Source organism: Sodiomyces alcalophilus, assembly GCF_042370955.1.
Source record: "Sodiomyces alcalophilus JCM 7366 unplaced genomic scaffold ACRALscaffold_6, whole genome shotgun sequence".
NCBI classification, from domain to species: Eukaryota; Fungi; Ascomycota; class Sordariomycetes; order Glomerellales; family Plectosphaerellaceae; genus Sodiomyces; species Sodiomyces alcalophilus.
Window position 1 is genome coordinate 299,418 of NW_027263537.1, and position 26,399 is coordinate 325,816.

Genomic DNA, 26,399 nt, shown 5'->3' on the forward strand with positions numbered 1-26,399 from the left:
TCCTACTCTCGCTCCATGGTAACCTCTTGACGGTTTTCGACGCCATCGCAGGGCTTATCGTCCATTTCGCATTTGGGGCCCAGCGGCTAGCGTTGCTGGAGAGGAGCTCGATCAAGGACCCTCCCTGACCTGTGCCGGATTGTCGACTCTAGGACGCCCAGTCGCGGTACGGGGCAAGCAGCCACCAACGAATTTACATTGCAGCCACGCCTCACGCACGCCTTACAAATAAGACTCTTCTTCTCCCGAGTCCAACCACCGTGACAATCAACTCTATCACGCCTCTTTTTTCTTCTTCACCACCTTCACCAAGTTGCTGTTGGCGTCGCCGTTCTTTTTCGTTGTGCGCTTGGAGCACCACTTACCAGCATCAATAGACACGTCCCGCGCCTGTCTATACTAGCGCTCCGCGTGTTCCCACTGTACCTCACACCACCCACCCCATTCTCTCTCCGCCCCCCCCGCCCCTTCCTATTCCATCTTCGCCCCCTTTACTACATCTGGTATCGCATTTGGTGTCGCAATCAAAACAACGAAACGATACCGTCCATCAACGAACCCCTCGACGCTTACGACTTTCGAACTTTCTCGCCATCCCATCTCGTCGCCCGCCATCGACACTAAGCTCAGCCGGGCAGACAATCGTCTGCATCACGGCCAGCTATGAACAACCCGAACATGTCCAACATGAACGCGATGGGCGGCCCCGTCGGCGCCCCCATGCCCATGATGAATAATGGGGCCGTCGGTCCCCAAGCCGGCCTTCCCGGTCCTCGGCAGCCCCAAATGCCCACCGAAAGCCAGCGGACTCTTCTCAATACATACATCTACGAATATTTTATCCGCAACAATATGTTCGACTGTGCGCGGTCGTTGCTCAGTAGCGACCAGCAGGTTAATGTCCTCAAGGAGGGCCCCAACCGCCGCCGCGATGAGAATGGGAATTTGATGGGAAATGGTCTCGGCGACGACGCCATGGACACGGACAACAAAGACGACATGGATTCCAAACTCCCCGATGACCTGCCTGCTCCCAAGCTGCCGATGCCTGCTTCCGAGACATCCTTTCTCTACGAATGGTTCTGCTTGTTCTGGGACATTTTCCATGCGCAACGCGCCAAGGGTGGCAACGGTCCTGTTGCACAGTACGTTAGTCACACCCAGGTAAGAAGATATTTCCCTTGTTTGGAGGCCCCTATGTCGCGTCTTATTCTACTGCTCGTTTTCCCCTTTTCCATGCAAAAGTCTTTGCCAGTTACTGACATAGTTTGCAGCATCAATCACGTCTCCGCCAGAACCAGCAGGAGATGTTGCGGCAAATGCGTCCGGATGGCCTCACCCCACAGCAATACCAGACTCACATGATGAGGAGTATGCAAGCTGGTGGCATGGGGATGAACATGAAGCAAGGCAATCTTGCAAGGACTGCCATGGCTAACAACCAGAATAAGTAAGTCATTTCACCTGATATCTGCCCGGGGTCTTTCGTATCTGTCAACAGTATCTAACCCGATTCTTCCGTTTTCGCGTCTACAGTCCCCAAGCCATGCAGATGCTGCACCAGGCCAAGCAGAACCAGATGCAGAGAGACCCGTCGGACATGGATGGAAACCGCCAGCGCCCGGCGTCACCTGGATCGTCTGAAAATGCCCCCTCCCCATCCAAGCGGCCTCGTCTGGACGGCGCTCCCTTCAATCCAAACCAGCCTGGGATGATGCCGAACGGTCGACCGCAGCAGGGCATGCCAGGCCAGCAGCAGGTGGGGAATGCTCCCAATGCAGCCCAAGCCACGCAGATGCTTCTCACGAACGGTATTAACCCAGCACAGCTGACCCCTCAGCAGTTCAGCACCTTCTCCAACCAACCACCTGCTGTTCAGGCAAAGTCCATTGCCACCTACGCTGCCAACTTGCATCAGCAGCAGGCCAACCAGATGCCGAACAAGCCCATGCCTAATGCCCCTGGTCCTCAGGGTCAGGGTTCGCCCATGCTGCCGCAGAACCCCGAACAACTGACGGCATACTACAATCCTGGGGAAATGGGACCGGGTGGCATGCGACCCGGTCCTGGCGGTCCCCAAGCCGGCGGTGGAAGTAACCACGCTCTGCAAGACTATCAAATGCAGCTAATGCTTCTTGAACAACAGAATAAGAAGCGACTCCTGATGGCCCGTCAGGAACAGGACAGCATGGGCGGCGTTCCTCGGGGTGATGGCCCAGGAGGACCCGGCGGTCCGGGAGCCCCGCCCGGCCCGAACGGTCAAGCCTTCCCAGAGACGTCGCCCCAGGGCGCCAGAGCCGGCGCCTCCCCGAACCCGGCCGACCAGATGAAGCGGGTTACTCCGCAGATGAACAACGCCGGGATTCCGTCGCCGCTGGCTGAGGGAGCCCAGTCGCGCGGCTCGCCGAACCCCATGAATTTCATGCCCAACACTATGGACCCGAACATGGCGCCCAACTTCTTCAACAAGGATATGCAGAACGTGGGCGGCAATATGGTCCCGAATCCCCACATGAACGGCATGCGTCCGCCTGGCTCCCATCCTGGCCAGCAGCCCTTCAACGGTCAGATGAACCCGCAACAGATGATGGCTGCCAGGCAGCAGCAGCAGCAACAGCAACAGGCACAACAACAACAGCAGCAGCAGCAACAGCAGCAGCAGGCTGGTAACCCCCCTGTGCAGTGGCAGCAAGGCCCCAACGGACAAATGGTTCCCCAAGGTCCTGGCGTTCAGGGTACTCCTCAACAGCGTGCCATGCCCCCGCCTTCGGCGCCTGGCCCGGCCAACGCCAACCGGACCAGTACTTCCTCACCGCAACAGCCTGCCGCGCCGCCCACCCCCTCGCAAGCGAACAAAGCAGCGCCCAAGAAGAAGGACACCAAGGGTGCCAAGAATAAGGTGAGTTTTGGTTGCATCATTTCAAGCCGATGACGTTGACTGACGTTTTTCTAATAGGCTGCGACACAGAAAAAGGCCAATCCGAACCTGAACTCCGGAGCTACTCCTGCAGGAGACAATACCCAAGACGGCGAACCCCCGACACCGGCCACGCCTATGACGCCTGTCAACGCCAACGCTCCAGGTTTCAACAAGCAGGGTCAAAACCAGGGTGCCTCGGCCGGGGGTGGTCCCGCTGGCACTTCCGGGGCCGGCAACACTGGAGGTGCTGCTGGGGCTGCTCCTGGCGGCGGAGCCGGTGGCAATGCCGGAGCGGCTGGCGGCGCCACCGCGCCTAACGGGCAGGGAGCAGGCGGACAGCCTGCTGCTCCAGCGACCAACGTCCCTGCCCAGGCGCAACCGGACGCGCAAAATGGCGCCTTTGGCATTGACAACTCGGCGGATATGATGAGCTTCAGCGGGATGGACTTTGCCAATCCGCTGGTATCTAATGACGTCCTGAATGATTTCGACTTTGATTCATTCCTTCACGAGGACGGAGACAACCAGGGATTCGATTTCAACGCGGGATCGTTTGGGATGGAAGGAACCGGGGAAATAAGCGCAGACTGAGTACAGTGGACTCCAACGTCTGCGAGGGCCTGACGGGCCTCATCATCGATATTTAACCCACAACTCCCTGACACCGACGTGGGCGATGATGCTACTCCGCTCGTCTCACTACACCAATGGCTTACACCGGCTCGGGCTAGCGGTGCTGCTTCAGCATACGGACAGGCATTGCGACTTGCTTTCAGGGGGCTGAGCGCATATTTGCCTTGTCATTTGCTTAAGCACAATTTGAGCACCAGGCTGGTACATCATATTAACCTGCTTTTCGCGACGTGTTGGCAAGCACAAAGGTGTGGTGTTAGCCGATTCCACGCACTTGGGCTGGCGCCTACATCACCTTTGTCAAGATGCGGCTGTGGTGTGGAGTTCCGTGACTTGCATTCCTTTCGTTTGCTCTTTGGCACTTTGGACCAAGTCAACTTTTACGGGCGATATGGCTTAATTGCAATCACACGCCGCGCATGACAGGAGGATGCATTGTTTTGGAATGATATGGGCATATGAGTTCTCCCAGACTGAAGTTGCTTCGAAGTGCCTGATCATAAGAAGGCATATGCAAAAAAGAACGAGGATTCAAAACGTTTGTCGAGGGGAAAGAGACGGCGAGCAGCGGTGGGGACGTTGCTCGTAGGGGACCAGCTTTTGTATTTGTTAGAGTGCCGCAGATGAGGTTGGGTGAGAGAGATTGGGGTTTCTTTTTCCTTTGCTCTTTTTCTTTCTGCCTGTTTTGCCTTTCTCTCTTTGAGCAGCTCTCTTCATATCGGTATTTCCACGTATCAATGGTCCTGTCAGATTACTACGGCGTTGCGTGGTGTTGAGCTTGGAGTCTAATGGAAGATCAAGACGTTCAACTTGGAGTATGAGGCTCATGATTGTCAGCCGCGGTTCCGTTGCTGTCGCGTATTTAGCATGCACTACCACCAATCTCATCCGTTCAATAATCCTACGAGTGCCCACCGGGCCTCCGTCACGTCCCATCTTGAATGATATTTGCCATCCTCCGGCACGTACATTTTACCTGGCCGGCTATTAGGGTACAGAATGAATATTCTGCTGGTCAAACATGGTATATTCATGATCCAGTCCGGGACCGAATAGCCGCGCGTGTATAGACGGCAGGGCATGAGAAATTAATGGCAGAAGGTGTGAGAACTCGCACAATCAAGTCAAATGAGAGTTTGTTTGCAGGTGGCTAAGTTGGTTTCCTACCCAGGATTCGATTTTAGGATCGATGAGAAGAAGAGGACTTTTTTGATAGAACGTAATGCTAAGCGTGGCCGAGAAGCTTCGCGTTCGAAGAAGACAATTCATCGGCATGTCATTTTGTCCTGCACAGAATAGAGTCGACATCCCCTGGCCAGAACCGCTCAGTATAGAAACAGACATCTGGGCTTTCCGGGCAACATCGTGAGCTCGTGTAATAGCGAATGGGATACCGCGTAGAGGCTTATTTTGTTGTCCATGGAACAAATTCCAGTCTGTCGACACCTCATGAAAGTAAATTACAGTGCGCTAGTTTTCCGTACCACTCGTCCAACGGAGATCAACTTGCAGATTCGGGCAGATATGAAGAGAAACCACGATGTGGTTTGCTGTGAAATCAATCCAAGACGGAGATGCGGTCGGAAAGGAGAAAAGCACATTGCGTTACTCGAAAACCGAGGTTCGAAACTGTCTGCATCCACCGGTATCTTGATGAACAACCCTACGCTGGTGCCGTCTGTGTTGTCTGGGCAGGTGTGGCACCAAAGACATCTCCCAGCCGCTCGCCCAGCTGAACCAGCGTCTTTTCGTAGACGCGTGCCACGTCCATGTACAGCCGGCTATCGTCCTCCGTCCATACCGCGGCGTCGTTTGGGGCGTCGGTGTCGGTTTCGGTCTGCGGCTCGTAGGACTCGTCCTCCGCATCCTCGGCGGAGCTGAGCACCTCGACCATGAGCACGCGGGTCTGCTCAACGGAGCTGCGGCACCGCACCATGTCGGTCGTGGTCATCCCGGCGCGCAACCCGTTCTCGAACCCAGGGAGGGTCTCCCTCGTCTCCACGTCCTCCCCGTCTAATAGGCTGGCGAAGCAGTGGTCCAGCTTGCGCAGTACGGAAAAGGTGGCGCGCGGCGCTGGCGGGAAGGAGACGACGTATTTGGTGAGGTCGCTGGCTATGTTGAGCAGGAAAGGGATCTGTAGGCTGGCTGGAGGTTTGTCATAAGGTAGTTAGATGGGTAATCATCCAAGACGCAAGGACGAGCCGAGGAAAAAAGGGGTTGACATGGTGCCCAGTGAGAGTGGCTTACGGGTGCCTGAGAGCCAAAGAACATCGATAATCTTGTGTATGTCCTTGCAGACTTCGCTCATGCTTTCGTAGCCGACAATGTCATCCCCGGGCGTGGGCTCGCTGTACTTCTTCACGTAGCGACGTGATACGATGGCCATTTGCTCTTCGACGTAGCGGCGCACGAGGTCCTCCTTGTTCGAACCGGAGAGCAGTGCTCGCTTTCGGGGATGGGGAAGCAAAACTGCTGACCGGCTGGATGCATTGCTGGGGGCTGGTGATGGTATCGACTCTTGGGGCAGGAAGCCGCCCGGGCCCGGGGATCGTCGAGCATCAGCCATCTTGGCTCCCCCGGGCGCTGTAAAGCGTTGAGGGTGTTGGGCCGATGAAATGGAGCAAGTGTGAATGTGTCTCTGATTTGGTTGCGGCTCAGCCGCTTGTTCCGGCTTAAAAAGGAAGCATTATATATATTATTCCGTAGATGTTTTGGGGGAAGTCGTCAAGTGAGCTCGGTTTCGGCCGCCAAAGCACCTTACGTTGTTGACGTTTGTCGACGCGGGGCTGAAGTGACGTGACTTGATGATGACCACAGGACAAGTGGATCCACCGTGTGTGTGTACAGTTTTCTATTATTACACACTATACTCACCAGGCTTGTCCGTGTGGCTTGACATGTAGTAGTTGTGGCTAATTCGTGACGTTCCTCCAAAAATTTCAAGAATCCTCCTCGTCACAATCCATCCATAACTCCCAACTCGTATATCCGCATTCACCCACGACGAAATAATCACATTAAATCGCCAACTCCCCACGACGACTTCATCACAATGGCCCCCAAGAGAATTCTCGTCGAAAGGTCCGGGTCTTCCAGGCACCGCCAGCCCAAGGGCGCCATTGCCTCGACCTACGATGCCCTGACCTCCCCGGAGAACGCCTCCATCGTTCGCAGCATCGCAATCTTCGGTGTACGTCTTCCGTCTTCTTGGTAGCTTCATTTTACGTGCTAACCAGCTTTGCAGGCTTCCGTCGCCTTCCTCGCCAGCTCTTGGGGAGAGTTCCTCCTTCCTCCGTATGTGTTCCTCCCGCCGTGAAAAGCGCGTCCCCGTCTCCATGCCCGGAGACAGCTGACCATGCGACGACAACTTTGCAGACAGTAATTTGTTCTTCTCGAAGCCAATACATTCCACGCCTTGTACAACTCGATGCCTTTTGCCGCGTTATGCCGCCTGTATATTAGGACATGGGGAAGGGGATACGACTGGGCCCCGCCGAGCTTCTTCGGATCTGAAAAGGAATCGCATTCATGGGGGCGAGGGAATATTGTGTCCGCACAGCAGATACCGGATTATAATGACTAGACTTCCCAACTTTTGACCATGCTCACCGGAGCGCGCTTCGTTTTTGGTTGACAGGCATGATGTGTAGGAGACGCTTGAACCATATCTGTGAGCCGCAAATCCCTCCTTGACCGTGAGGGCAGCTTGCAGTTACCCAGATGGCAGGTGATTGGGCGGCCCATCAGGCGTGTGTTGTCAATATAGTCCAGTGCGCACATTCTCACACGTCGACCACAGCTTTTGTCATATGCCCCATGCTATTGCATGACAAAGCGGCGACTCTTCCTGGATACGTGATGAGGGAGATGTTGCACTCACATCGAAGCCCTGAATCCATTGCCACTGGGTCATCATACTACCGTGCCTCGGGGGAGAGAATGGGTCAGCTGAAGCGCTCTAGGCCCGCTGCGTGCGTGACTGTCACCATCGTACTGCACCGACATTTTTTCCTGTCATAGGTAGCCGAAACGGCCCGAGTACCAAGGAGATGACGAGACATGGGCTCTGCTCCGACCGTGATAAAATGGGAAAGCTGCTCATCAGAAGTTTATGGATTCGGTGTTATGGAGAGTAATGGAAGAAGTTTTCTCGCGTAGCCGCAGTCTGGCAGAGAAACACAAGACACGGAACGGGACGGCAAGCAACGCCATCACTGCGGATGAACAGCGCAGAGTCAACAGCCGACGCCGTTCGTTGCCATGGGACTCGGATTCACTTCAAGCCAGCAGCAGTGAACAGCACAGGTCTTCAGAATTATCCCAGCGGCATCTAGAGATGGGCTCCGAGGGCTGGAGTCGTGTCGAATGATAAGACTGATCCCAATGACGAGAGCCTAGAGGCCCGACTGACTGATTACAGGTACCTTCTACTTCAGCCGACTCCGCCGTCCCGAGAGAAGGTAAAATAGGTAGGTACCTAGTCACGTACAAGAGGTACTTTGGTTTACTGCCTGGTCTTGTCGGCGTGTTTGTCCAGGCCTGGGTCAGATACATACGAAGTACATACGTTGTACGGTACCTGGGACTGATTCGTACCAACGAACCAATAATACGCCGGCAATGCCACTGGAATGCACAGATTGCGTCGACCAGCGTGTCTCATCACCATCATCTCCTACCAACCCCTCGTCGAGACTCGCCATTCTTGATGGAAGAGCTCAGAGGCTTTGCAGTCAAGTCACACTGCATGCATATCATGTGCAGCGATGCTGCCGTGGGCCATAACATCACTTTCCGTTGGGAGTTTTGGCAATGTTTTCGGCAATGTTTTCCTCTCATCTTCAGTCACCCACTTCTCACATTCGTGCTTTGGAGACTCGTCAATTCTGCCGGTGTCAGCTTTGAGATGTGCGCAACAACAATGCTAAGCGTCCCTTACGATTGTTCTGGCCGGAAGATTCCGTCACATATTATCCGCCCAAGTCTTTGAGGATGATGATGATGATGGAGATGATGGTGGTGATGATCCAATGGCTGATTTTCTAGGATGCAACAACAGGGTCGAAGGGGCCGAGTTGAGATGCATTGCCCGCCCTCGGAATCGCGACGGCTGTTCTTGGGATCGATTCGGTTTCTTCCGCGCCGCTATCGTAGATTACGGACAACGGGGCCGGGCCCTTGACCTAGTCGTCCACCCAAGGTGCCCCGGTAGTCTATGGGTCCAAGAGCTGGCGCGAGCTTTCTTCGCAGAAATGGCCCATGTGTTCGGCAGCTATCGTTAGCATCCTTTCATTTGCTTGCCATCTGCCGAAGACACCCCACCGGTCGCTATCCCAACAGTACGTTTTCATGGCACGAAGCGGGTGTCGCACGGCATCAGCACAGACGGACGGCATACAACGTACGGCATTGGAGCGTTACGCAACATACCCGCCGCGGCGAACGGCTTCATACCCGAGATGCTTCTCATCGATGCGGTGCCGGTTGACCTTGGTCTTCGTATCGTATCGTAATGAGCAGCCTTCCCTGGTTCACACATAATCCTCGCTGTGCCCTCGAGCCGTCCGTCACACCGTCCCCTGTCGCTGATTGCCTACGTTGCAGAACAAGTTGGCGGTTGATGCGTCACAACTCACAAGTCGTCAAGCGTTTCCAGGGCCATCTCCCCTGTAGCCTCTGCTCGACTTACACTGACTGCCCCTGCTGCCCATAGGGCTGCGGTTTTAAGCTCTTCCCACTTCGGCACGTCTGATCGCGGGGGAAGCGCCAATCACCCGGCCTCCTGATCCGCCCCCAAACCCGGCTCCCGAACGGAGCTTGCCCGTTTTCGTCGAACAATACTAACGACCTCTGACCTTCGCACGAAGAACAATATCAAGCTGTCCCGCCGAACAATATCACCGCCTATCTGGCCGCCTATGTCTATTTTCTATTTTCTATTTTCTTCTTTCCCACCTGGAGGCCAACGGAAACGTTACCATTCTTCTATATCCTATTCTCTTCCAAACTCCGACTGCTCACCTGTCACCTCGCCGGTTGCTAAATCTTCTCACAATGGCCTCTAGCCCTCTCGCCTCTCGCCTTCTTCGTATACTGACGATGCTTCCCATAGAAGCTTCACCTACTTCATCCTCTTCACTTATATCTGCCAGCTGAGCTGCACATAACTAACCTTTGTCCCTTCACACTTCGTCGAGACTCGTGCAGACCGGACCAAGTCTCATATCTCTGGCCTGGCGTCTCGTTTTCTCCTTCCCATCTTAATCTTCACATTCTCCGTCAAAAACTTCATTCTCGTCCTTCTTTTTCCAGTTTCGGTGCCAGATCAGTCTATACCCTTTTTCTGATTTTTAAGGGTGGCACGACGTGTGCTCTGAGGCTCAACATCCAGCCGTCACCCCGTCCAAGACTGTCGCACAGGGAACCAGTTACTATCAAGACCGCGCCATTCCATTCAGGCGTATCTACGAGCCGACAAGTTCATTTCTCGGTAGCAGACTCGACCGGCTTCTCTACCTAGTTCTTTCTCGCAGCGAGGGTTCTCATTATACGCTTCGCCATGGCCCCCTTCGACCCTAGAGCGCAGACCTTCATTCTGCTCGCAGCAGACGGCGTCACAGAGATCCCCGTTTCTGTACCAGACGTGAATATTCTCTTTCGCGAGAACCTGGCCACCTCTATCAACTATGCCTCTCAGCTAGGGGCCAGCTTCATCATGCTCCTCGTCATCGTCTGCATGACCCCGACCACCAGGCTCGCCAAGGCCTCACAGTGGGTGCACATCGTCGGCTTGGTTCTCGCCACCATCCGCATGACCCTCCTCGCCGCCTATTTCACCAGCGACTGGACCGAGTTCTACTCGTTCTGGGCCCTCGATTACTCTACCATCAACCCCAGTGACATCCACACCAGCATCGCCACCGAGGTCATCTCCTTTCTCTTCTTCATCTCCGTCCAGGTCGCCCTGGGCATGCAGGCGTGGGCCGTGGTCAATCTCCTACCCGACCTTTGGAAGTGGTTCTTCGCCGCCCTTTCAGGGTTCATCTCCCTGCTCGCCATCGCCTTTCGCCTCCTCGTGGGCACTGTCCAGATCGTGGCCATGCTGGACGTCTTCTGGGAACGACTCATCTGGGCGGGCTTTGCCTCGTCTACCATCGCCACCGTCTCCATCTTCTACTACTGTGCCCTCTTCAACATCAAGCTGGTCACCCATCTCATTGTCCACAGGAGGGTTCTGCCGTCGAGACGAGGGCTGACTCCGATGGAAGTCCTTGTCATCACCAATGGGCTACTCATGATCATCCCAGGTTCGTCTCTCTTTTCCACCTTTTGTCCCGTATCTCCCATTTCTTCCAAAACTAATGATATCCTCGGCAAAACCCCCAGTCGTCTTTGCCGGTCTTCAATGGGGCACCTGGCGAGAGTTTGGAGCCGGCTCTGTCACCTACACATCTGTCATGATCTTCCTGCCCCTCGGCACCCTCATCGCCCAGCGAGCCTCCGTTCCGTCGTCCGCTTACGACCTCGCTCGCGACAATACCGGCACCGGAAATTCCATCACGCCGTTGAAGTTTGGCTCGCAAACCGGTACCAACCCCACCGACAGCACATTCGTCCCCAGCACCGTGACCTCACGGGTCGAAGCGACTCGATCGCGGGACATTGTCGACCCAATTGATGTAGAGCTGCTTGAGATTGACGAAGAGGAAAGCAGCGCTGCCGAAAAAGGCGGCGTGCGGATCAACCGCCAGTTTGACCGACGGGAAGAGAGGATCTAGGAGCTCGCCTCCCGGCGTGTCCAACCTGCTTCGTGGGTGTAGACGGCGAATTCTAACCTACTGGTGGTTTCGTTTGGAATATGCGAGGCTCATGGGTGGGAAGAACAAATCAGAGACAAAGTCATCTCAGCATAGCAACGGCGTGTTAGGTTTCCTTTATTCCTTCCATGTTCTTTAAGCACAGCCTTTTTTTCCTTCTTTGGGAACGGCAACGGTTATTCTTCTCGGCATTGGTCTCTGTTACCCAGGGGCTCTCCCTCTCCCTCATTTTCTCTCTTCTTGCTGCCGAGCAGGCTTAGCTTTAGTTTCTTTCATATCAGCCACGTACGGCCTCGGCTCAGGGCTTGTTGGCATTCATCGACCATTAAAAATTGCAGTATGAAATGGAAGGCCAACCCGTAGAAATGCGCTGCGTCGACGACGTACGGTATACTTCTCTTGAGTAACCTGTCCCATTCGGTCCAACTGTCCCCCTCCCTACACTGTTAAACCCATCCCTCTGGCAATCTTACGAGCCAGTGCCTTCTTCAGATACCATTCGCGGGCGAGAGAGCGAGTGGTCTTTGCAAACACGGCGGGGGTCAGGCGGCCGCGCTCCACGGCGCGACCGAGGACGAAGATTGTGTCGCCGATCGCCCGTTCCTCGGCGACGACGGTGTAGAGCTGATTGGCGACGACGGTGGGGGCGACGAGGAGTTCGTCAATGTTGGGAGGTCGCTGGTTTCGGGATCCCTCGATGACCGCGTCGGCCTTGTGGAGAGCGTCGTGCAGGATGTTTGTGTTGGAGGTCAGGAGGGCCGAGAGCTGATCGAGGGAGGCCAGCTCGGCCTCCATTTTCTCCTTGGCGGCGAGCATGGCGGCGTGCTGGGCTTCGAGGCCCGGCTATGGTGGCCTGGTCCTGCTCGAGATCGCGTTGGCGGTAGGCGTGGAGGGTCTGTTCGATCTGGCGGAGCAGGGCATCCTTCTCGGGATTGGGGGGGATCGGAGGGCCGGGGAGCTCGGACGGGGACTGGATGTTGAGGGAGACCGGTTCGTCGAGCAGATTCAGTGGCGGTGATTTCGGTTTAGGCTGCTGTGCCGCTGACTGTGCCTGTGGCAGAGACTCCGCAGGCTGCCAACCAGGCGGCGGGCCACCGGGGCCCTGGTGAGGGAATGGTGAGGGCTGTGTAAGGGGAAGCTGTTGATGAGAAGAAGGGTGGTCAATATGAGCTGGTGGCTGACCGGCAGGGTGGGGATGCTGATATTGGAATGCCGGAGGGTGTTGCTGCGGCGGTAGCTGGGGCGGTGACGGCTGGTGAGGGTGTGGGGGTAAGGGGGAAGCAGACTCGTATCGGGAGGGTGTCTGAGCCGCAGGTCTGGCGGGCTGTGGAGGGCTGGATACATCTCGATTGTCGGATCTCGCGATTCCTGGTGGCAGCGGAGGCAGAGGTGGACCGGTGGCAGGTGTGCTCCTGCTCGGGGGTGACGGCTGGCGGGGTGGCGTATACCCGGTCTGCTTTGGAGGCGGAGGCGGCGGACCTGACTGAGCAGGAGGAGTCTGGATATGCGCCTGGCTAGTCCGGCTCACTGGACGACCCGCGAGCTCGGGGGGCGGAGGAGGGGGTACGGGTGGTGGTGTGGGTTGAGAAGAAGGGTGCTGAGCTGGGGAGTCGGATGGGCGCGCGGGCTGTCGAGCGACGACGGGGGGTTCCTTGGCGAAGACGTCTCGAAGAATGGCAAGAAAGTCGAGGATGGTAGATTTCTAGCATCGGTGTGTAAGCCACGGGTTAATATTCCTAGTGGGGAGGAGGATGAGGAGGAGGAGGGAGTAGAAATGCAAGACTTACATCCCAGAACGTCGACCACCCCGCCAGATAAGGATGATAAACCTGGCCCTGAGGGTCGACATGTTGACCAGGTCTCACCATCATGGTTTCAGTGGGAGTCACATAGACCAACGGTGCCTCCCTTGGGTAGGCGTAAGGCACACATATAGAGATGGGGAAACGATAGGTTGCGCCCCTGAAGACGACTGGCAAGGTGCCGGAGAGGTGAAGGAGGAGGGCCGAGGTGCCATTGTCGAATGCTAGACGGGGACAGGACTTCAGTTTGCGATGAGAATATCCTAGAGAGATGGGTGTTTGCCCTTACTGTGGACATCGGTACGAGGAGATAGAGAGGAGTACTGCGACAGTGCTTGGGCGACGTCGTTGTACGTTCGGTTCACATCGTGGTATTCCTGTGGGAGTCATACGGACTGGGTAAGCTTGCGGGTTGATAGCGATGGGAACTTGGGGAAACAAGTAGGTATAAGAAACGTACGCTTGTGAGAACGCTGTAAAGCCAGTTGAGGACATGCTGCTGGACGGGAGGCATGGTCGACAGAGTGCAGGATAGGCGTGGGACGAGGTACTGGATGGCGTTCGCGGGTGTGTTACGAAGTCATCGTCGACTTGGAAGGGGTTGTAGTTCCTGGTGCGCCGGCGCGTATTGGCCAATGGGTGACGGGACCCGTGCAACCTGAGCGATATGGCTCCTGTCGGCGATATGTCTCTTCGGTTTCGTTTCGGGTTGGAGTGCAGGTTCAAGGCTAATGTCGATCTGTTGATAGCTCTGAGCCTTAGCTCTGACCTGGTCGAAACTCGGCACACAAGTGCTTCGGCCTTCCCCCTGTTACGATTACATCATGCCCGGATAGGTGCGTATCAGAAGACGACCTCTACTCGATTACTGCGTGTTTCTCATTGTATACTATAAGGTGTTTAGGTACATATTATCCCTATACGCGCTTTAGTTCTCTGCGGGGCACCGATTGGCCACTTATTCGCCGAGAACTACCCCCCGAGAGCTGCTGATAAAGCGTTTCGACCTGTTCCGTGGTCTTCCGATCTTACACCGGACCCGGTCCGCGCACCGGAACAGGTCTCTTCTCGAATGCCTACTTGACAATTTTTATGGTTAAGGCAATGAGGCTAAAAAGCGCGGTGATCTTGAGAGGCTCACAACGTGTAGTAAAAATTCCGTCAGAGTTTATTATCAATCCGTCGCCACCATGATACGCCCTGAAGTTTGCCGAGCCACTGCAGTGTAGGTTGCGCCTATAAAGTGACTTTGTGAAAAGAAACATTGGAGACTAGCGTCTCCCACGCGCCATACGAAGTACCTCTTAGGTCTACCTTACATCGTACATGTACTAAGTACGCCGCGGACTTGATAAAATTATTAGCGCTACTCTCTCTGATCTGTATTTGTATTTATTTCCATCCTGAGAGGAAACATGTTATAGGTACGAATAGGTCTTTTTGAACAGTTTTCTAAAAGAACGTACCGGCTTGGGGATTTTTGTCATCGGATGAGACTGTTTTGCTGGCTTTTTTGTTCCTAATATTCCCGTGACCGCTATGGGATGTAGATACCCGCGACTTCCATGACAGACCGGAAATTTCTGAATGCGCCACTCCGTAGTCGGATTATTAAAGCTTTTCCTCAGACAACTTCTCGAACGACAAAAGACAAAGGAGGGGAAAGAGTCGGCTTTATCCAGGCACACCTGAGGGATATAAATTATAATATTTATAGTCTATAATATAATATCACTCAACTATCCTTCTCATCTCGAAAGCTCCCCCCATCCAAGTATCCCTTACACTCTCAGGTCGTTTCATCACTGTCGAATTTTCTCTCACGGAACGAATCACTCGACATCCTACCATCTCGGTCATCGCATGCTTTGTCCTTCTTGAGCTCTCGCACGGCTGAGGAGTATTCCAGCTTAGATTCCTGGGTACTCCTTGCGTCAGGTCTCAATCGTCTCATCACATCTCTCTACTCTTCTCTTCCCTCCTACATCGCCTCCCACGGTCAAAGGCAAAAGCCCTCTTAGGACATGTTGCCTCCTATTCCCGTCCTCTCCGACTACGGCATCTCGCCCACCCATGGCTTTCTACCGGATGTCTTGCCTCTGACCCGGCTCCCCGACCCCTACTACAACAAATGGGAGGCCGTGGCCGCCAACCTACAGGCCCTCATTCTGAGCGGACGCCTCAGGGGTGTAGTTGACCGGCTGCCCATCCTGTCCACCACTGGCTTGGAACATGACGCAGAATGGCGCCGAGCCTACTCGCTCTTGTGTTTCATGGCCCATGGCTACATCTGGGGTGGTGATCAACCCTCGGATCAGCTCCCGCCGCCCATCACCGTCCCACTTCTCGCCATCTCGGCACACCTCGAGGTTCCCCCCGTCGCCACCTACGCGGCCCTATGCCTCTGGAATTTCAAGCCCCTCTTTGTCGACGAAGGCATCGACAACATGGAGAACATTGCCACCTTGAACACCTTCACCGGTTCTCTCGATGAGTCGTGGTTTTATCTCATTTCCGTCGCCATCGAGGCTCGAGGTGCCCCCATCATCCCCCTTATGCTGACGGCCATCGCCGCCGCCCGTGAGGGAGACTCTGCCGCCGTTGCTCGTTGCCTGCGTGGCTTCGCCGAGCGTCTGACTGACTTGACCGGCATTCTGCAGCGCATGCATGAGAATTGCGACCCCACTGTCTTCTACAACCGTATCCGGCCTTTCCTGGCTGGAAGCAAGAACATGGCCGAAGCCGGCTTGCCCCGCGGCGTCAACTACGACAACGGCTCAGGAGAGGAAGACTACCGCCTGTATAGCGGCGGGAGCAATGCCCAGAGCAGTATCATCCAATTCTTCGACGTCGTCCTCGGCATCGAACACCGGCCCACCGGCGAGAAACGGGACTCGCAGCCCGAGTCGGACCGCGAAGGCCGCGCCTCCGTCCCGCGGCACAACTTCATCAAGGACATGCGCCGGTACATGCCTGGCCCGCATGCCCGCTTCCTGGGAGACGTCTCGGCTGTCGCCAACATTCGCGAGTACGTCGAGGCCCACTCCCACGACCGCCAGCTCAGCCTGGCCTACGATGCCTGCCTCGCCATGCTGAGTGCCTTCCGGGACAAGCACATCGCCATCGTCACCCGGTACATCATCCTCCCGTCCCGTGAGGTGCGCGCCCGGAGCCGATCCAGGAGCCCCGAGGCCACGCGTCGGCGCCTCGACTTGGCCTCCTCATCGCGCAAACTGGCCACCCCAGGGGACAGGCAGAAGAAGTTGAAGGGCACAGGAGGCACCGCTCTGATCCCGTTCCTTAAGCAGGCGCGAGACGAGACAGGAGAGCCGGCTGTCGAGGAATGGACGCGGCGGTTCATGAGCCGCACGAACAGGTCGGAGGGCAAGAACGACTTCTTTCTGGGCAAACCTGATCAGGGCCCGGCTGTTGAAGAGGTGGAAGTGGGTGGTCTGGCTGGCACCTGGACCATGGACGAAGATGTCGGCGGCATTTGCAGTTATTGATACCCCCCGCTCTTTCGAGCTCGGACAAATTACCTGTTTTCATACGTTACGGATCTGGATAGAACTTCTTTTCTCACTCTTTTTGGTCTATTGATAGAAACAAGATATTATCTACACATTCTGCCTGTGTGATTGTCGTCTTGACCGAGTGCGACCGTTCAAAGCGGTAATGAAGAATCAAAGTCACGTGATATCGCGATGTTCGAGCGCTAAAGTGGCGAAATGCTTCAGAGACCCACTTTATAAATTCTGCTTACATCAGCGACCGTAACAGGCTCTTGATTCAACTCTCCAGCTGATCGCGTTGCTCGAGGCTGAAAATCCAACACCTCCCAACACCTCGAGCCTTTCTCCATCGGCTTGCCCAACAACTCTCATATCTATTAGCCACCAACATAGTATTCGCGTCCTACAATATTCGATCGTTTCCTTTCTTCGAGCTGACTTTTTTCTTTCTTTCTTCTGTGAATGCGATCTGAATTAATACGAGGCACGCCCCCCCGGAACCGGTGATTTATAATCGCCCTGGTTACCTCGCCACCTAATCGCCTGGGAGCAACTCTTCACGATCCTATCCACGATCCTCTTCTTGCCTAAACCTCAACCCTCAACTGGTCGTTGAACAGCGGGCGACTGAACATCATGGCGATGGAATACGATGAATACGACTACGATGCCTACGAGGAGGACGACAATACCATCACCCCCGAAGATTGCTGGACTGTAATCGCCTCTTTTTTCGAGTCCAAGGGTCTGGTGTCGCAACAGGTCGATTCCTTCGACGAGTTTACCACCTCGACCGTCCAAGAACTCATCGATGAATACTCGCAAATTACACTCGACCAGCCGAATCCAGCGTCCGATGACGATAGGGTGGTTGCCCTCCGACGATATGAGGTCAAATTCGGCACCGTCATGGTCTCGCGGCCATCCATCACCGAGGCTGACGGAAAGGTCTCTACGCTTCTTCCCTACGAGTGCCGCGACCGAAACCTTACCTACGCGAGTCCCCTCTACGTTCGGATAACCAAGAAAGTCTCCATCGCCGTCGAAAATCAGATCCCGCTCAACGAACTGGACGAGGAACAACAAGATGAGATGGCCAGGACTGGCGAACACCCAACTCGCTTAGAGTGGGAAGAAGAGGAGACTGGCGACGACCCTACCGTCGATAAAGATAAGCCTGAGGATATGAAAGACATGATCTTCATCGGTCGACTGCCCATCATGGTCAAGTCCAAGATCTGTCACCTCAGCCGTGAAAGCGAAAATGATCTCTTCGTGCTCAACGAGTGCCCTTACGATCAAGGCGGCTACTTCATCATCAACGGTAGCGAAAAGGTCCTCATCGCACAGGAACGGTCGGCCGCCAACATCGTCCAGGTGTTCAAGAAGGCCCAGCCCAGCCCTTACTCGTATACCGCCGAGATTCGCAGCGCTCTTGAGAAGGGGTCTCGCCTTATTTCAAGCCTGATGCTCAAGCTTCACGGCAAGGGCGGGTTTTCCAGGGGCAGCATCGGCCAGACCATCCACTGTACTCTACCCTACGTCAAAGTCGACATTCCCATCGGCATTGTCTTCCGTGCATTGGGCATCGTTTCCGACGAGGACATTCTGAATCACATCTGCTATGACAGAAACGACACGCAGATGCTCGAAATGCTCCGGCCCTGTATAGAGGAAGCCTTCATCGTGCAAGACCGAAACGTCGCACTCGACTGGATCGGAAAGCGAGGCAATGCCAATCACACCATGACGAGGGAAAAGCGCGTGCGGAGTGCAAGGGATATTCTGCAGAAGGAGACGTTGCCGCACATTTCACAGAGCGAGGGCAGTGAGACCAGGAAGGCCTTCTTCCTAGGGTACATGACACACAAGCTGCTTCAATGCGCCTTGGGGAGACGCGACACGGACGACCGGGATCACTTTGGCAAGAAGCGCTTGGATCTAGCAGGTCCTCTCCTGGCCAAGCTGTTCCGCAACATCGTCCGTCGCATGAACCAGGAGCTGTCTGGTTATCTCAAGCGATGCGTCGAGTCGAACAGACAGTTCAGCCTGACACTTGGCATCAAGCCGCAGACTCTGTCCAACGGCCTCAAGTACTCGCTTGCCACGGGCAATTGGGGAGACCAGAAGAAGGCCATGAGCTCTACGGCCGGCGTGTCCCAGGTGCTCAACCGGTACACATTCGCGTCCACGCTTTCCCACTTGCGGCGCACGAACACCCCCATCGGGCGAGACGGCAAACTCGCGAAACCGCGGCAGTTGCACAACACCCACTGGGGCCTGGTGTGTCCTGCCGAGACGCCAGAAGGGCAGGCCTGCGGTCTCGTCAAGAACCTGTCTCTTATGTGCTCCGTCAGTGTCGGTACACCCGCAGAACCCATCATCGACTACATGATACAGCGGGGTATGGAGGTGTTGGAGGAGTACGAACCGCTCAGGTATCCGAACGCGACAAAGGTGTTCCTGAACGGTGTCTGGGTCGGTGTCCATCAGGACCCGAGAGTGCTCGTGCCTGACGTCCAGGGCACCCGTCGACGCAATGTCATTTCCCACGAGGTTTCCCTGGTCCGCGACATCAGAGATCGCGAGTTCAAGATCTTCTCGGACGCCGGGCGTGTCATGCGGCCGGTGTTCGTCGTCGAGCAAAGCCCCCACGGCACCGTGCCCCAGGGCGCCCTCGTCCTGCAGAAATCCCTGGTCAACGAGATGCGAGAGCAGCAGGAGAACCCGCCCGATGACCCGTCGCAGAAGATCACCTGGCAGACGTTGGCGCACAGCGGCATCATCGAGTACCTCGACGCGGAGGAAGAAGAGACAGCCATGATCTGTATGACGCCGGAAGATTTAGAGCTTTACCGGCTGCGCAAGGCAGGCCACGAGATTGAGGAGGACTTGGGCGACGGTCCCAACAGCCGTCTGCGGACCAAGATCGCGAGGACGACGCACATGTACACCCACTGCGAGATCCATCCCAGTATGATCCTGGGCATTTGCGCCAGCATCATTCCCTTCCCGGATCACAATCAGGTATGTTTTATTTGATCCCTAAGAGAATTCCCCGGAGAACGACGTCGTACACGTACGTCACAACAGCAAGCTAACTGGGCACCCTTAGTCCCCTCGTAACACTTACCAATCGGCCATGGGCAAGCAAGCTATGGGCGCCTTCCTCACGAATTACTCCCGAAGAATGGATACAATGGCCAATATCTTGTACTACCCGCAAAAGCCCCTGGCTACGACCAGATCTATGGAGTTCCTCAAGTTCCGCGAGCTTCCTGCGGGTCAGAACTCCATCGTCGCTATTGCGTGTTATTCGGGTTACAACCAGGAAGACTCGATCATTATGAACCAGAGCAGTATCGATCGTGGCCTCTTCCGCAGCTTGTTCTTCCGTTCCTACACGGATTGCGAGAAGCGCGTGGGTATCAACCTCGTCGAGCAATTTGAGAAGCCGTTTAGGAACGACACGCTGCGTCTCAAGCATGGCACGTACGACAAACTCGACGATGACGGCATCGTTGCGCCCGGCGTCCGTGTTTCTGGCGAGGACATCATTATCGGCAAGACTTCGCCCATCAACCCCGACAACCAAGAGTTGGGCCAGCGCACGTCTCAGCACGTCAAGCGGGATGCGTCGACGCCACTGCGGAGCACCGAGAGCGGCATTGTGGACTCGGTCGTTCTGACAACGAACCAGGACGGTCTGCGATACGTAAAGGTGCGGGTCCGGACAACCAAGATACCGCAGATTGGCGACAAGTTTGCTTCCCGTCACGGACAGAAAGGTACCATTGGCGTGACGTACAGCCAGGAGGACATGCCGTTCACAGCGGAGGGCATTGTGCCCGACGTCATCATCAACCCGCACGCCATCCCGTCGCGTATGACCATTGCTCACTTGATCGAGTGTCTTCTCAGCAAGGTCTCGACGCTGAAGGGCATGGAGGGCGACTCGACGCCGTTCACCGACGTCACTGTCGATTCGGTGTCACAGTTGCTTCGCGACCAGGGCTACCAGTCTCGTGGGTTCGAGATTATGTACAACGGCCATACGGGCAAGAAGCTACGGGCGCAGATCTTCTTGGGACCGACGTACTACCAGCGCCTGCGCCACATGGTCGACGACAAAATCCATGCTCGTGCGCGCGGTCCGGTGCAGATCATGACGAGACAGCCGGTGGAGGGTCGTGCGCGTGACGGTGGTCTCCGGTTCGGAGAGATGGAGCGCGATTGTATGATTGCGCATGGTGCGGCTGCGTTCCTCAAAGAGAGACTTTTCGAGGTCTCGGACGCGTTCCGCGTTCACGTTTGCGAAATTTGCGGGTTGATGACACCCATCGCGTAAGTGGTCACCCCGTTTTTCACCTCCGAAATGGGTCATATATACTAACACATGTCTTGCAGAAACTTGTCCAAGCAATCATTCGAGTGCCGGCCTTGCAAAAACAAGACCAAGATTGCACAGGTCCATATCCCGTACGCGGCCAAGCTCCTATTCCAGGAGCTTCAGTCGATGAACATTGCGGCTAGGCTGTTCACCGACCGGTCGGGTGTGAGCATTCGCTGATCCAGTCGTTGTGCCACCAAATCTACCACAGCACTGGCGTCCGCCGTGGCTTCATTGGGCCAGGCGTGGTCACAGCGCAGGCAATGCGAGCCAAAGAGACCGGCGACCTTTCTTTTATTGGAGACTGGGAATGAACGGATAAGGGGGACCTTTGCATTTACAGAGCGGCGTCCGGTTAATAGCCAGGAAGATATCAGAAGACGATGCGAAGGAGAAGAAGTGTTCGGACGGGAAAAGTGACAGAACGGGAGACGGGCAACTCCAGCCTGGTTCTTTTCCGTTCATAATCACACATGTATACCAGCAGTTGTCGCCAAGTAGAAGAATGATGGAGACATGGGACCCGGCATAGCGAATTCTTATGCCTTGGTCTTGGTCTTGCAATCATTATGTCAGTCATACTTGACGAAGGGGACTAAGGATAAGAACTAGAACGCTCTCTTCCACTCAAGACAAGTCTTAGGTAGAGTCGGACCAAGTCGTTCAAACTCGCAACAATAACGCTTCAACGAACCCTTGGGTTCTTTCTCTTTGCACTTCGATTGGGTGCTATTGGATTATTATGAGAGGAGTTGACAGTAGCTTTTCGCTACGAAGAGCTGCAATGATCCCAAGGCCTGTCTGGGTATCATGTTTGGCGAATTCTATGTTCGCCAGCCATCCATTGCATATGGTGGCCAGTTCGGCGTCCTAGGTCCCAATGTGATGGGACGAGGAAAGTAGAATAGGTATTCGTAAGCGGCTTCGTTGTCGGATGCGCTCGGTAAGCTGGAGAGTCTGCAGGCGGACGACGGTATTTCCTCCACGGCAGTCTCGATGTTATGTCCCTGTTGGTGTTTCTGACCCTGACCCTGATCCCGATCCTGCTGCTGGTGCTGCGGGACTTGCCACACCCGGCCCTTGCGGCCCTTCCGCCGTAGTATCTCTGACCGTCTGCTCCTTCTTATACTCTTCCTCGAGGGCGCGCTGCATTTCAAAGTCGATCTGGCGTTCGCGCTTGATGCGCTGTTGCTCCAGATCGCGGACGACGCCTTGGTGCATGGCCTATGGAATTTGTCCCCATGGTCAGCGGTGGTGGGACACGCCTAGGCGATAGAACGAGGGGACAGAAGACGAAGGATTCAATTGGCCGGGGGTCAAAAGGAAAGGAAAGGGACATGCATGTTGCTCCATCTTCTGCTGGAAATGGACAATGGCGACGGTGCCTATGGCGAAGAGGGAGGTCCCCGCGAAGGTGAGCTTGGCTCTACGGGACATTGTATGAAGGGCGGACTCGGTGGGAGCCGGGGGGCTTGTTCTAATTGACTTTTGCTAGATCGTCGACGTTTACGCTTGGGATGTTAGGTTGGAGGAGATTGGAGAACGTTGGATGGGCGACCGAGGAGCTTCGACGTTGTCATTGAGCCATTGATAAGTGGAAAATGCACAATGACCTTATTATGTACCCGGGTAGCTTTGGACCAGGGGAAAAAAAGGCATTTCGGTCTTTTGTTACCCGATCTTCGGGACCCCACCATCATGCATTAGAGGCGCCTCAATACCTGCATACCTATATCCCGCGTTGGTAAGTAGCTAAGTACCTAGGCTGACGTGACCCCCCATGTGACATTCTGGTCTCCAGCTCCGCCAAGGTACGTACATACATACCTTCACCACGTCCAGCGAGTTGCTTGCGCTGTTGTCTAATCGATCCAACTCGCATCTCGTCCACCTCCGACCAGCATCATTCCTCGACCAGGTCCTATACACGCGACACGCTACAAAAGCACGGCTATACGAGAGGAGCGACAGCTCATTTCCGTATCCTAGGGCCAAAGGAGCTCTCCTGAAGACCGTCCATTTACGCCTCCACCAGTACCATCACCATGGTAATCTTCATGCCCCAACCATATAGCTCGACGGCATTACAGAGAGCTGACCTTGCCCCTATTTATTGTAGTCTGCCCAAAATTCTGCAGGTATCCAGACTTTGCTGGACGTACGTCGAACTCTCCTACGATGCCCAAACAAACCACCTTATTCCCCCTCTAGACCGAGTCTCCTAACGTGATGTATAGGCAGAGAGGGAAGCCTCCAAGATCGTCCAGAAAGGTATCATCGCCCGCTGTAACCTCATAGTGACTTTCTCGCTAACATAAATGCCCCTTATCTAGCTCGAGAATGTAGGTCGCTATCCACCAACGATCCCTCCCAACGGACCACTACCTGATGACACCACTCCAACCGTACCTTGACGAAACCCCCGACATTCTGACACGTATTTCTCTCCAGTCCGCACCAAGCGAGTCAGGGAGGCTCGCGACGAGGCCAAGAAGGAGATTGAAGACTATCGCAAGGCCAAGGAGGAGGAGTTCAGAAAATTCGAGGCCCAGGTATGCGAAACCCCTATGACACATAGCCACATAACCACTGTCGCACTCGCTCGAAACTGACGCAACACGCTGTCCGCAGCATTCCGCAGGAAACAAGCAAGCCGAGGACGAGGCCAACAAGGAGGCCGAAATCAGGATTAAGGAGATCAGGGCCGCTGGTGAGAAGAGCCAAGAAAAGGTCACCAATGACCTACTCAAAGCCGTGTTTGATGTCAAGCCTGTGCCGCCGTCGGCTGCGTAAGACCAAGGACGTGAAGGGAGGTGCAGTCAGAGACTGCGCGGGACTATATCGGTCATGCAGAGCTCATCCGTTCAGATTTAGATGGCCTATTATTCAGTTCTTTTCGTTATTTCTATTCAGTATTTATGCAATAGGGCTGGACCTTGCTACGAGTGATCCTGTGCGCCGTTTGAATCAACACGGGGAGCCACCGAATCTCCGCTGTCCCGCCGACCGATATGGTTTGATACACGTTACAGCTCCGGCCAAAAACGCGCTGTAAAAAGATGAACTATTGTCTCCCCAGAATACCCGAGATAAAAAACCCAACCCCGACTCGTCAACTCGTGTTAGATAGCATGGATAAGCGCGTCGAGCATCTCCTTCCATTCTTTTGAATCTGGCCCCTCCGGGCTGATTCTGTCCAGCTGTGCCTTGAGCGTCGCCTTGATGTCGTCTAGCGACTTGCCCTGCTCGGCCAGGAGGTCCCGGATCTTCCCCCTGCAACCCCTATCCTCGGCCGCCAGCCAGGCCAAGATGGTGTCGACGTGCTGTAGTGTATATAGACCCGCGTCGATCTTGTCCAGAAGCAAATAGTCCTCCTCGGTCATTTCTTCCCTCTCCGAGTCATCCATCCGCTCTCGTCTCCTCCTAGACTCGGCCTCGGCCTCGTTGACGGCCTCGTCGAATCTCCGCCGGATGGAAACCAACTGTACCGTCTTTTGATACTCCTTCTCCACGAACTTGGCCTGCGTCCGGATGCGCTCGGGCGAGTCGGCGGGGAGCAGCTTCAACATCCACGAGAAGAGGCCGAGCAGCAGATCCACGTAGACGCGGTGGTCGTGCCTCTTCATGAAGAGGCTGAAGATGGGCTTGAGCCCGGCGGCCTCGACCAGCTTCTGGCAGATAGGCGTGGCCGAGAAGCCGCTGGCGGCATGGTTCAGGAGCCGCACGGTCGGCAGCTTGTTCAGCTTGCTCCCGCTGTCGCGCAGCATCAGCACGCACAGCTCGACGCCCTCGGCCTCGACAAACTTGGCCTTGCCCTCGGGCTCGTCCACGAGGGAGACGAGCGCTTCAAACAGGTTCTGCACGTACTCCTCCTCCACGCCGCCCTTTTCCGGGTCGCGCCTCCGGTACGGCGCGACGAGCTGCAGCATCACGTCTATCACGTCCATCCCGACCAGCTTGCGGCGCGTCGAGGTCGAGACCTGCGAGATGATGGCCAGCAGCTCGGCCGAGTATTGCCTGTTCTGCGCCACGCCAGCGATGGTGCCTTCCTCTTTGCGCTGCACGCGGTCCAGAAGCCACCGGAGCAGTGCGTCATCCAGGCCGACCGACTGGGCGACGGCCGGCCGCGACATGATGTTCTCGACTACGGAAAGCGCGTGGTAGACGCCGCCGGCGTCCGTCTCGTCCGACTCGTCCAGCCGCCCAAGGTTCGACACGAGAAGGCTGATGAGGTCCGCTTCGAGCATGGCATCGACCAGCTTGTTCCAATCGTCATCGGCTGATTCGACGTCGTCGTCGGTCAGTTCGGATATGACCTGCATCGTGGTGATGGCAATGTCCGTGTTGTCGTGGGCCAATAACCCCACCAGGCTGTTGACGGTGCCGAGTTTGACCAGCTCGGGCCACAGGTCGGTGTGTTCAGAGAGGATGGACAGCTCCTTGATGGCGGCGTCGAGGTCAGCCTCGCTGGTGATGAACTTTTGCGGTTCTTGTTCGTACTTGGCGCGCAGTTCCGCGTTCTTGTTGATGAGCTTCTCAAAGGAGAGAGCCGTCTTCCTTAGCCATGCCGCATCCATCTCCACAAGCAAGGCCGCATCTTCGCCCTGCGCTTCGACAAAATCCAGAGCCTGGACTTCTTCTTTTGACACGCCCCCGCCGAAGAAGCGGCCCTCGTCATCTTCGTCCGGTGGAGCTTCCGGCCCGTAATCGCCGCCATCGCCTTCGTCGGTGGGAGGAGGCGCGGGGCCGGCTTCCATGTCGTCTTCATTCTCGTCTGCGACGCGGTCGTGGCGACTGTTTCGATCGTTTGCGCTCAGCTTGGCCGACTTGTATATCTCGTCTGCGCAGAAATAAGCGTCAGTCGATCTGTCCATGTCAAAGGGGTAGAAACGGAAGGAAGAATTGTTATGATTAGGGACGCGTACTAGGATCGCGCACTGCATCAAGCTTCCGCTTACTGGACGATCCGGCATTCTACACAGCCAGATCCGTGTTAGTCCATGACATGACTTCTGGACAGTCGTCTAGAATGACAAGAAACAGTATTAACGTGGGAGAAACAAGGCTTACTTTGAACAGCTCGTCTATGCTCGTCATGTCTGATGCGCCGTCGTCCTAGGAAGTGACAAGTGGTGGATTGATGAGCGCCGAGCGTAGCACTCTATAGGCATGGAGCCCAGAAGTAATTATACAGGAAAAGAAAGCAAGAAAGAAATCAAAGCTTGCGATTGGCAGTGCGGGAGCTCTGCAGTATTTGGTAGCAGTTCGGGGGCCCAATCGTACGTGTTGTGAGACTGAAGAAAGATCGAATCGAGCCCTCACCGG

At 55.4% G+C, this 26,399-nt stretch overlaps 10 protein-coding genes across 10 annotated transcripts; 6 read left to right on the plus strand and 4 right to left on the minus strand.

The window, feature by feature from the left end:
- Positions 1 to 663: 663 nt before the first annotated feature.
- ACRALDRAFT_2043080 (uncharacterized protein) lies at positions 664 to 3,511 on the plus strand (the record flags this gene model as incomplete). The annotated part of the gene is made up of 4 exons (XM_071021319.1): positions 664 to 1,164; positions 1,275 to 1,450; positions 1,537 to 2,899; positions 2,957 to 3,511. 4 exons carry the CDS (start codon positions 664 to 666, stop codon positions 3,509 to 3,511), a joined length of 2,595 nt encoding a protein of 864 aa, XP_070872985.1.
- Positions 3,512 to 4,489: 978 nt separating this feature from the next.
- Positions 4,490 to 6,318, minus strand: ACRALDRAFT_1075899 (uncharacterized protein). The gene is made up of 2 exons (XM_071018443.1): positions 5,801 to 6,318; positions 4,490 to 5,698 (listed from the first exon to the last, which is right to left on the minus strand). Exons 1-2 carry the CDS (start codon positions 6,117 to 6,119, stop codon positions 5,217 to 5,219), a joined length of 801 nt encoding a protein of 266 aa, XP_070872986.1. The 5' UTR covers positions 6,120 to 6,318; the 3' UTR covers positions 4,490 to 5,216.
- Positions 6,319 to 6,472: 154 nt separating this feature from the next.
- On the plus strand, positions 6,473 to 7,393 carry ACRALDRAFT_1062938 (uncharacterized protein). The gene is made up of 3 exons (XM_071016694.1): positions 6,473 to 6,743; positions 6,798 to 6,847; positions 6,929 to 7,393. Exons 1-3 carry the CDS (start codon positions 6,606 to 6,608, stop codon positions 6,933 to 6,935), a joined length of 195 nt encoding a protein of 64 aa, XP_070872987.1. The 5' UTR covers positions 6,473 to 6,605; the 3' UTR covers positions 6,936 to 7,393.
- Positions 7,394 to 10,112: 2,719 nt separating this feature from the next.
- On the plus strand, positions 10,113 to 11,331 carry ACRALDRAFT_2028490 (uncharacterized protein; the record flags this gene model as incomplete). Its single annotated transcript, XM_071020531.1, has 2 exons — positions 10,113 to 10,860; positions 10,940 to 11,331. 2 exons carry the CDS (start codon positions 10,113 to 10,115, stop codon positions 11,329 to 11,331), a joined length of 1,140 nt encoding a protein of 379 aa, XP_070872988.1.
- A 55-nt stretch (positions 11,332 to 11,386) lies between these two features.
- On the minus strand, positions 11,387 to 13,924 carry ACRALDRAFT_2035998 (uncharacterized protein). Its single transcript, XM_071020791.1, has 5 exons — positions 13,633 to 13,924; positions 13,462 to 13,549; positions 13,158 to 13,396; positions 12,359 to 13,072; positions 11,387 to 12,213 (listed from the first exon to the last, which is right to left on the minus strand). Exons 1-5 carry the CDS (start codon positions 13,684 to 13,686, stop codon positions 11,809 to 11,811), a joined length of 1,500 nt encoding a protein of 499 aa, XP_070872989.1. The 5' UTR covers positions 13,687 to 13,924; the 3' UTR covers positions 11,387 to 11,808.
- Positions 13,925 to 14,931: 1,007 nt separating this feature from the next.
- Positions 14,932 to 16,807, plus strand: ACRALDRAFT_1062943 (uncharacterized protein). The gene has a single exon (XM_071016695.1). It carries the CDS (start codon positions 15,197 to 15,199, stop codon positions 16,676 to 16,678), a length of 1,482 nt encoding a protein of 493 aa, XP_070872990.1. The 5' UTR covers positions 14,932 to 15,196; the 3' UTR covers positions 16,679 to 16,807.
- A 513-nt stretch (positions 16,808 to 17,320) lies between these two features.
- On the plus strand, positions 17,321 to 21,254 carry ACRALDRAFT_1062944 (DNA-directed RNA polymerase II subunit RPB2; the record flags this gene model as incomplete). Its single annotated transcript, XM_071016696.1, has 4 exons — positions 17,321 to 18,777; positions 18,811 to 19,711; positions 19,800 to 21,028; positions 21,092 to 21,254. The coding sequence occupies 4 exons, from the start codon at positions 17,321 to 17,323 to the stop codon at positions 21,252 to 21,254; spliced, it is 3,750 nt and encodes a 1,249-aa protein (XP_070872991.1).
- A 22-nt stretch (positions 21,255 to 21,276) lies between these two features.
- On the minus strand, positions 21,277 to 22,511 carry ACRALDRAFT_209438 (uncharacterized protein; the record flags this gene model as incomplete). The annotated part of the gene is made up of 8 exons (XM_071022666.1): positions 21,277 to 21,287; positions 21,328 to 21,378; positions 21,416 to 21,631; positions 21,730 to 21,803; positions 21,832 to 21,898; positions 21,967 to 22,129; positions 22,185 to 22,298; positions 22,362 to 22,511. 8 exons carry the CDS (start codon positions 22,509 to 22,511, stop codon positions 21,277 to 21,279), a joined length of 846 nt encoding a protein of 281 aa, XP_070872992.1.
- Positions 22,512 to 22,893: 382 nt separating this feature from the next.
- ACRALDRAFT_1062945 (uncharacterized protein) lies at positions 22,894 to 24,648 on the plus strand (the record flags this gene model as incomplete). Its single annotated transcript, XM_071016697.1, has 6 exons — positions 22,894 to 23,122; positions 23,194 to 23,232; positions 23,312 to 23,345; positions 23,408 to 23,416; positions 23,526 to 23,626; positions 23,706 to 24,648. Coding segments are annotated over exons 1-6 (340 nt in total), but the record flags the coding sequence as incomplete, so codon positions are not given.
- Positions 24,197 to 26,171, minus strand: ACRALDRAFT_1081204 (uncharacterized protein; the record flags this gene model as incomplete). The annotated part of the gene is made up of 3 exons (XM_071019114.1): positions 24,197 to 25,914; positions 26,033 to 26,048; positions 26,145 to 26,171. The coding sequence occupies 3 exons, from the start codon at positions 26,169 to 26,171 to the stop codon at positions 24,197 to 24,199; spliced, it is 1,761 nt and encodes a 586-aa protein (XP_070872994.1).
- Positions 26,172 to 26,399: the final 228 nt, after the last annotated feature.

Bases quoted from the DNA above. Each gene is read 5' to 3' on its own strand.
- ACRALDRAFT_1062943 (XM_071016695.1), top strand. From the start codon at position 15,197: ATGTTGCCTCCTATTCCCGTCCTCTCCGACTACGGCATCTCGCCCACC.
- ACRALDRAFT_1062938 (XM_071016694.1), top strand. From the start codon at position 6,606: ATGGCCCCCAAGAGAATTCTCGTCGAAAGGTCCGGGTCTTCCAGGCAC. The intron at 6,744-6,797 runs GTACGTCTTCCG...CCAGCTTTGCAG, and splicing joins GCAGCATCGCAATCTTCGGT to GCTTCCGTCGCCTTCCTCGC.
- ACRALDRAFT_1075899 (XM_071018443.1), bottom strand. From the start codon at position 6,119: ATGGCTGATGCTCGACGATCCCCGGGCCCGGGCGGCTTCCTGCCCCAA. The intron at 5,699-5,800 runs GTAAGCCACTCT...ACAAACCTCCAG, and splicing joins TCTTTGGCTCTCAGGCACCC to CCAGCCTACAGATCCCTTTC.
- ACRALDRAFT_2035998 (XM_071020791.1), bottom strand. From the start codon at position 13,686: ATGCCTCCCGTCCAGCAGCATGTCCTCAACTGGCTTTACAGCGTTCTC. The intron at 13,397-13,461 runs GTAAGGGCAAAC...GTCCCCGTCTAG, and splicing joins TCCTCGTACCGATGTCCACA to CATTCGACAATGGCACCTCG. The intron at 13,073-13,157 runs GTAAGTCTTGCA...CACCGATGCTAG, and splicing joins GGTGGTCGACGTTCTGGGAT to AAATCTACCATCCTCGACTT.